The sequence below is a fragment of the Hoplias malabaricus genome, chromosome Y, assembly GCF_029633855.1.
Source record: "Hoplias malabaricus isolate fHopMal1 chromosome Y, fHopMal1.hap1, whole genome shotgun sequence".
NCBI classification, from domain to species: domain Eukaryota; kingdom Metazoa; phylum Chordata; class Actinopteri; order Characiformes; family Erythrinidae; genus Hoplias; species Hoplias malabaricus.
In genome coordinates this window covers 5,264,018-5,272,544 of record NC_089820.1, presented here as the reverse complement: position 1 = coordinate 5,272,544, position 8,527 = coordinate 5,264,018, and the positions used below count along the sequence as shown (strand labels likewise).

The following is an 8,527-nucleotide window of genomic DNA, read 5'->3' as shown; positions in this document are numbered from 1 at the left end:
TTTCCCAGCATGCCACGCGGCGGCGACACGCTGAATGTTGTTCGGGCAGGAAGGTTTAAACATTTCTCCTGCGTCTGGTGTTTTCTAATTATTAAACCACATGCGAGTACATAAGCGCAGTTTGTATGTTTCCTGCATCTGTGCCGTTGTGTTTATCTTCGTTTTTACCTGGAGCCTCTGTTTTCTGATGTCCAGCGGCACAGGTTCGTGTAGTTTAACTACGTTAGCACTGGGTGTGGAGCAGCGGAGCTGTGTGTAGAGTGACAGAACTGTCGTTATGAGCTGTAGTGCTGGAACTTATCCACCGTCAGAATCTGACCTCTGTAAAGTTTACTGGCTTATACGAATCAGGTTCTCAGAGCTGTGTTCCAAAGTCGGATATAAAAGCGATTATAAATGCGGAAAAGTGAGACAAACCCCCTGTTCAAATCCTTTAACCCAGAAACCATTAAGTAAAGACTTGTCTACAAACGTCTTGATACATTTATGGCTTACAAGGTTACTGGTATGCCAATGCGATGTTAGGAGTCTTGCCCTTAGACTTTTATTGGTGTAGCACAGACTGGTTGCCCAGACCCGGAAGCAAACCCAGGGGTGTTACCATTGAACCACACCAACCACCAGCCTATTTATCAACTGTGAAATATGTACAAATGCTGTAGATTTAAATATACAAATACGCTAAATGCGTTTTTAGTAAAAGATTTTTAATTATTTGTGTTTTACCATAGCAGACTTTTAAATGAAAAGCAGCTTTATTCTGCTACAGGGTCAATAATGGACCAAACACTGGATTACTTTCTCAAAAAGGGCACAATATCAGTGAGGGACGCTGCTGATATCAACTGGTATCATGCAGCCAACAGCAAGGACAAAATTAAAGAAGCAGTTCAAGGTGGGACACAGATTTTAATATTTTTTTGTTTATTTATTTAGTCCTGGAATATATCCATATATATTGGGGTTAATATTTTTGTGGAAGGTCCAGCCCAGATGATTGAAGCTGATGTTCTTCTCAGGGGTCATGACCCAGAGGAGCCCATAATGGCTCATCCCCCTCAAACAGACAGTGACATCACACTGCGGGAGTGGCTGAGCACAGTGGCCAACTCCGACAAGGGCATCAAACTGGACTTCAAAAGGTCAGTGAATGCTGCTGTATAGGAAGTGTGATAAACAAATTGTATTTTCATTTGGGTTTCTTGGTGTTGTATTAGGAATTAGAGATACACCGGCATAAAAGCACATGCCAGTAGACTCAGTCCAGTGTTCATCAGCTGTTTTAGGTATTTCATCCTGCATAATATCACCACTGCATTATAAACCAGAATGCTTCAGTGTGTCATTGTCTCATTTTGAGGATATTACCATAACATATTGTTGAACAGAGCAGAGTGGATCTCGTAAAGGAGATATTTTATTCATTTTCATCAGTGCACAGATGAAATAGAATAAAATGTCTCCTTTACAAAATTCAACATGACAGACTGAATCCCAAAACACACACTTTATATAGTTTTCAACCACATAGTTAAACTGACACTTATCATGAGCTGCACAGCTGGATTTAAACATAGTATATAGGAAAGTGTGTACATAAAAACAGCAAATTAAACAGGTCAGAGCGAGCTAGACAGAAATACAGAACAGGCTATAAGAGGCCACAAATAGAAACGAATAACAATACCCAAAATAATCCAATTCAGGGTCGCGGTGGGTCCGGAGCCTACCTAGAATCACAGGGCATAAGGAGGGAACTCACCTTGGAGGGGTTGCCACTCTCTCACAGGGAAACACACACTCACACATTCACTCACACCTATGGACACTTTTGAGTAGCCAATCGACCTATGTGTGTTTTTGTACCGTGGGAGGAAACCAGAGCACCCGGAGAATATCGACGCAGGCACAGGGAGAACACACCAACCTTCTCATCTTTCAGTTCCAGCCTTCCTCAGTGATGTGTACTGACTGTACATTCTATTTAAATGTTTGATTGCTTTGGGACAGGAATTTACCCTGTCTTTGCATTGTTCAGTCTTGCAGCATTGGAGCCCTCAATGGCTCTGCTTGACGAGGCTCGTTCACAGCTGAAGGGACCCGTGTGGATAAATGCAGACATTCTTCCGGGGCCTGGGGGCCAGGCAACCCCCCTTGATGTAGAGTCCTTCCTCCAGGCAGTGGCTCTGAGGGCTGAAGGGGAAGTGTTCTCTCTGGGCTGGACTACTGGTTGGTTTCCAGATACAGATAACCCAGGTATAATGTACCTTACACTTTTTTCTTGGATATTTTCTTGGAGCTTGTATAAAAGCGATGCCGCCACAGTATTACAAGGGCGTTGAATTGAAATTATTCTTTATTTAGCCTCAGAACATGTATATAGATCTGGCAACCAAAGCGAACACCATTATATAAAACCACAAAATAAATAGATAAACGCTTAGACGAGTAGATAGAAGATTTTAACCACTTCAGTCTCATCTTCAGTAGCAGTCTATACATTATCTTACTTTAAAGACTATAAAGTAATAATATTTTAAATACCTGCACATGCAAATTTTTGTTCTGCTTTGCTGCAAAAATCTTCTGCGAATTAATTACTTCAGATATATCAACATTGCTTTGAAGATGCTTTCAGTTGCCTGAAGTTAATAAATAGTGCTTATCTCTCCAGAGAACACAGTTCCTCTGCTCCACAGCCCTGTGCTGGCAGTCTGTATAGAAGCTCAACTGTAGTTTAACACTTCTGACCTCTTGTTAAGCAGTATGGTTTGAAGGCATTGTATGCCTGTTGTGTACGGTGAATTAAGCTATGGTGTGCAGTTATTTCAAAGGGTCCTGTTCTATTGCACATTGTTTTCTAAGGAACAGCTGTTGTAACATCTGTTTTAAAAAAGCAGTACTTGTATAATCACTGTAGGAAATGAAATTAAATGCTCTGGAGTAGATGCAGAAGTGCCAAGTGTGGACTGGAGGGTGTGAATTGTTAGAGTAACAGTACAGATGCCAGTTTCCAACAAAATAAAACAAAATTAATGATCATTAATGACATGTTAGTGAGAGACCTGGGAAATTTGCACTCTGCAGAGTGAAAGAAACATCCGTTCACATTTTATTATTCTTTACAGTCTTTACAGACAAAGAAAAGGGAGGTTTTGTGATACAGTGCTGCACAGTCTGGTCCCATACCTTCATTTCAAAAACGAAAGTGCTTTGTGTGAAACAGACGTACATTTTCTCCTGGTCAACGCCTCAAACCTCGTCCTTTGTGCATGTGTGTCAGTTCAGGAGCATGATCTGTTCAGACTGATGTCAGATACAGGTGACATTATACAGACTCTGCGAACGGCAGAACAAAAAAATCAGATTTGGGCCTCTTTTACCTGCTCTGTGAATGTAGCCATGGAGTTGTATGCATGTGCCAGAATGCCTCACATTCACACAACCAAGTGATAACTTAAACTGGGCTTTAACTACACTATATTTGCCAAACATATTCACCCACACATCCAAATCACTGAATTCAGGTGTTCCATTCACTTCCATGGCCACAGGTGTATAAAACCAAGCCTCCAAGCATGCAGACTGCTTCTACAAACATTTGTGAAAGAATGGGTTACTGTCAGGAGCTCAGTGTATTCCAGCATGGTACCATGATTGAATGCCACCTGTGCAACCAGTCCAATCATGAAATCTACTCACTACTAAATATTCCACAGTCAACTGTGGTATTATAACAAAGTGGAAGTGATTGGAAATGACAGAAACTCAGCCACAAAGTGGTTGGCCACGTAAATTAACAGAGCGGGGTCAGCAATTGCTGAGGCAGATAGTGTGCAGAGGTCACCAACTTTCTGCATAGTCAACCGCTACAGATATCCAAACTTCATGTGGCTTTCAGTTTAGCTCAAGAACAGTGCATAGAGAGCTTAATGGAATGGGTATAGTGTAGAACACACACTTCACCTACTTAAAAATTGTACATTATTAATACAAAATTAAACACAACTCAGAACATGCCCCCTCCAGGGTGTATTCCTGCCTTGCACCCAATGATTCCAGGTAGGCTCTCGACACACTGCGACCCTGAACTGGATAAGCGCTTACAGATAATGAATGAATGAATGAACTCAGAACATGACGTTATACTGTCCACTCATTATAGCTTTATAATTTTTCATTCATACTGTATGTTTATACACTACTCTACTACTCTATTTTTATCAAGCAGAAGAGAATGGGTTCATTCTGAGTCTTGGTTCCTCTCAAGGTTTCTTTATTTCTCTGAGCAACGTTTTCACTTCCACTCTCACCTCAGCGATGCTAACTTGTGGCTAGGACCTGGAATTCTCTAAACCTGCTTTGTGATGAAACCAACTGTAAAAATTGCTCTATAAATAAACCTGAACTGAGTTGAATACCTTCTGGGAATCACACTCAAGTTTGATTTCACTTCTGTCCTTTTCTTTGTGGCAGGTTACAGCTGGGAGATGGTTCAGCAAATGGAAGAGGTGTGTAGACCTTTGAAGCAGCCAGTGACATTCCCAGTCCGTGCAGCTCTTCTACATCGGTCCTTTCCTCAGTTACAGTGGCTGCTTCAGCAGTCTGAAAGGTGATTCTCTTGTTTTCTCCAAATATTTGCAGAAACTCATTTTAATGGGCGAATTTAACTCTTGTGTTCTGTAGCACATAAATTGCCCGTATAATCTCCATAGAAAACAGTTGCCAGAAGAAAAGAATAGTATATGGCAGTCAAAAAGAAGCTTGGATCTTCGTGCCCTAAATTCGCTAAAAGGCACTGAAGCGTGTGATGGAACTCCATCCAGTACCTGTGGGATGAGTTGAATTGCCAGAATGAATTTTCTAACACCAGTTCCTGAACTCATTAATGCTCTCATGGCTGCCATCAAATTCTCACAAAAGTGTTAAAACATCTAGTGCAGGGGTCACAAATAGGCAGCCCGTGGTCTGAGTCCGGACCCAGATGCTGTCCTATCTGGACCTGGACCTATAACTGATAAACTATTAAGAGCTGTTTAATTTTTAACAGTGTGTTTGTTTTAAGGGCAGCACGGTGGAGCAGCAGGTAGTGTCGCAATCACACAGCTCCAGGGTCCTGGGTTGTGGGTTCAAGTCCCACTCTAGGTAACTGTCTGTGAGGAGTTTAGTGTGTTCTCTCCGTGTCTGTGGGTTTCCTCCTACGGTCCAAAAACACACGTTGATAGGTTGATTGACTACTCAAGTGTCTGTAGCTGTGTGTGTGTGTCACCTTGTGAAGGACTGGTGCCCTCTGTAGGGTGTGTTCCTGCCTTATGACCAGTGATTCTGGGTAGGCTCTGGGCCCACTGCAACCCTGAACTGGATAAGTGGTTACAGACAATGAATGAATGAATGTTTGTTTTAGATGGTGTGACTCTTCTAGTCATTACAGTTTTAGGGCTCCAGGAAATTACCAGACTAATCGCATGCGTTTCTGCATATCACACGTGAGGCTGCTCAGCCAATCAGATCTGTGTATTATGATAAGCGCTGTGACTCAAATGAGTGACACACACAAGGCAGGGCCCCAGACACTGTTGTCCTGGGGCCAGTAAAAATAGCCCAAGGGATGTGATTAAACATCTTTTGGGACACTTTTAACATGACAGTGTTGTGTGAGTTAAAACCAGAAACTTTAAAAATATGGGAACAATTACGGGGTTAACGCTGAACATGGATACCTGTCCTTCAGCATAAAGAGCCAATCAGCTTGTTGTCAGTGGATCAAGTCCTGCCCTCCAGCATTAAGAACCAATCAGACTGCTGGTTATATAAAGCAGCAAGTCTACTGCAACTACAAGTCGTTAGCGACTTTATTTACATATGCATTTTTTTTCAAAATCATTATTTTATTTGTAAATTTTACTTGAAATTAGAAAAGGACAGAATATTTGCTGTGTATGATATTTATAAATCTTGTTGAAATGTATTGAAATGTAATTGAAAGTGTAATTTCAATGACATTCAGTTGTTGACTACAAAAAATGTAGCTTTAACTACAATGCTGCTTCAGTATGCAGGATATGGTACTGAACGTAATGCAGGTTATACATTATTTTCCAGACATTGGCTTGAGAAAATTTTGTCTAACTGGACCCTAATGAATGTTATTTTATTACCCCCCATCTAGTGTATCCTTCCCACAAGAATATAATCTGTTGCTGAAGTATATGAGTGCCTAACTTCCAGTTAATATTCTTGATTTTAGAAGAACCATTGTATAAGCAGGTGGCTACACATTTGGTACATCAGTATTCAGCATATCAGAGACAGAGGTTTGGTTTCCATTTGCTGCTGTCTGTTTGCCTCCTAAGTGGCTGTTAGTGGTGAGCTGTTGATTGCCTGCTTGATTGGTTTCGTGTAATGTAACAAAAGCAGTTCATCAGAATGTCTTTGGAGCGCTACTGGGGTAATTTGGGGGCCTACTCCTCCTCATGCATTTGTTTGTGACTAGAATAGTACCACTCAGTTGAGCCCAAGATGTGTGGGGGTAGTACTCTGAAGGGTTCTAATCTCCCTTCTCCAAACCTAGTGCACTTCAGAGGCCTGCTTTTTCCCCTAGATGTGACTGCGCAAGCTAATGCCTTCCAGAGAATGGCCCATCCAGATCTCTGAGCAAATTACCCTCAACAGAGAGACACTCAACAAACCACACCACTTGATCATAGACATATTCACCTTTTTATTGTCCAGTGGATTTACTGACACATTCAACATTTTCTTCATATGAGCAGAGAAAATGCTACAGCAGTTGTTCTCAGACAAGAGCTCGGACACAGCACAGACAAAACAAATAAACTAATGTGCATTCAAAAGTCCTACTATGCCGTGTGTTGGAAAAGATCTGCAGTCTAATCTCAATGCTCAGTGCTGGAGTGGCATTTTCTGCGCATTTCTGTAGAGATTACAATCCTTATGTGCAATGGAACACCTGCGGAACTCCCTAAACTAGCTGACAAGAAATGTGCCTGTTTGCAGAAAAAGACTATGCCATGTGTTCCCATGTGTTTGCTTCTTTGAATTATCCAGGGTTCAGGCCAACTTGACCTAAAAAATAATTATATATTTTTTAAAAATAATTTTTACAGTGTATCTCATTTTTTAGTCAGACATTTTAGATGTGCTGTGCCAAATTCCAATATATATATATATATATATATATATATATATATATATATATATATGTTTGAGCACTGCTAGCAAAGGATGGACAAGTTTGTGAGAGCAGGTCATTTTTCTCAAGTCACAACTTCCAAAAGGAAAACCAGAAAATATGATGAGGCATGTCTTAAAGCAAGCTCATACAAGTCACTGAAGAGATAAGGGTATAAAATGTGTCATTTTTGCAGAGCAAATGTACAGGTTTTAGGCTTCTATTTTGTTTTTGTGTTTTTCTATAAGTAGTTGCAGTTATGTATGAATGTATAAATAAATTTCAGCGGAGCTTGGAAGTAAAAGATGTGTACATGTGTCAATATGAGGTGGGGTTTTGGAGTGAAATGGGGGTTGCAAAATATTCTTTACAAAGGGGGGCACAGCAGAAAAAGTTTGGGAACCACTGACTTACAGTGTGAGCAATTGTCAAACTTTTAATTCTTTGCTGCCATAAAAGGAAAACGAAATAGTAATAGGAATAATAAAATTAGAAAAGTAGGATATTTAAAGCACAAAATATAATGGTGTCAGCATGTAAGGCAATCATTACTGAGGGCCCTTCGGGACCAGATTTGGATTGACATAGTGAACTGACATTCCACTCTGTTAAAATTATGTCCCCCTCTCCCTCACTTTGTCTCACTCTTTTTCTGTCTCTCTCAGGTACACTCTGACTGTATGGACAGGCCAAAACGACATGCTGAATGTGGAGGATCTATTGCTTTATAGGCAGAATTTTAGCAAGTCTAGAATCTACTATGATCTGCTGGAGTCTCAGGTTTCCAAGTTTAAAACACTATCTGGCTACAACTGACACACAACCTGCACAAATGGAACAGGAAAAGGAATTTTTATAATACTGATTATAGAAGGTTAGGGATTTGTGTCAGATTTTTAAAAAATGTATGCATAGTTAAATCACTGACCTGTAAAATGTCATATGGAGCCAAGACTGTTTCCAGTAGTGCTTCCAGAGCCTCTAATTTGTAACTTCTCACCCAAAGAAAACCGTTTTTTTCCAGAATTGTTTTACCATTATATATATAAATATATGTATATTTGTAAAAAAAAAAAATGAAACTGTTAGCTTCTGTAGAGTGAAGACTTTTACACAAAATCATTCTCAGTTACTTAAATTTCATTGAAAGTCACAAAAATGTCAAATAAAAGTTTACAGACCAAAAACAATGTCTGGTATAAAATTATTTAGTGGAAAACGGTGTAAACTAATGCTTTACAGTGGGTGTGTTTTATAATTGATTAGATATAAGGTTTTTGATTATGGTGTATTATTTGCACTACTCTTAGCATTGTAATGAGACTAAAACTAACC

The 8,527-nt window shown here is 40.1% G+C and overlaps 1 protein-coding gene across 3 annotated transcripts; it reads left to right on the top strand.

Annotated features, from left to right (window-relative positions):
* On the top strand, positions 1–8,527 carry LOC136679381 (protein FAM151B-like). 3 transcript variants are annotated; one of them, XM_066657877.1, is made up of 6 exons: positions 1–203; positions 770–895; positions 983–1,142; positions 2,039–2,256; positions 4,477–4,612; positions 7,858–8,527. In XM_066657877.1, the coding sequence occupies exons 1-6, from the start codon at positions 101–103 to the stop codon at positions 8,006–8,008; spliced, it is 894 nt and encodes a 297-aa protein (XP_066513974.1). In that variant the 5' UTR covers positions 1–100; the 3' UTR covers positions 8,009–8,527. The 3 variants fall into 3 exon arrangements, with proteins under 3 accessions (XP_066513974.1, XP_066513975.1, XP_066513976.1); XM_066657878.1 differs by having other exon boundaries at positions 65–203; positions 754–895; XM_066657879.1 differs by having other exon boundaries at positions 92–203; positions 732–895.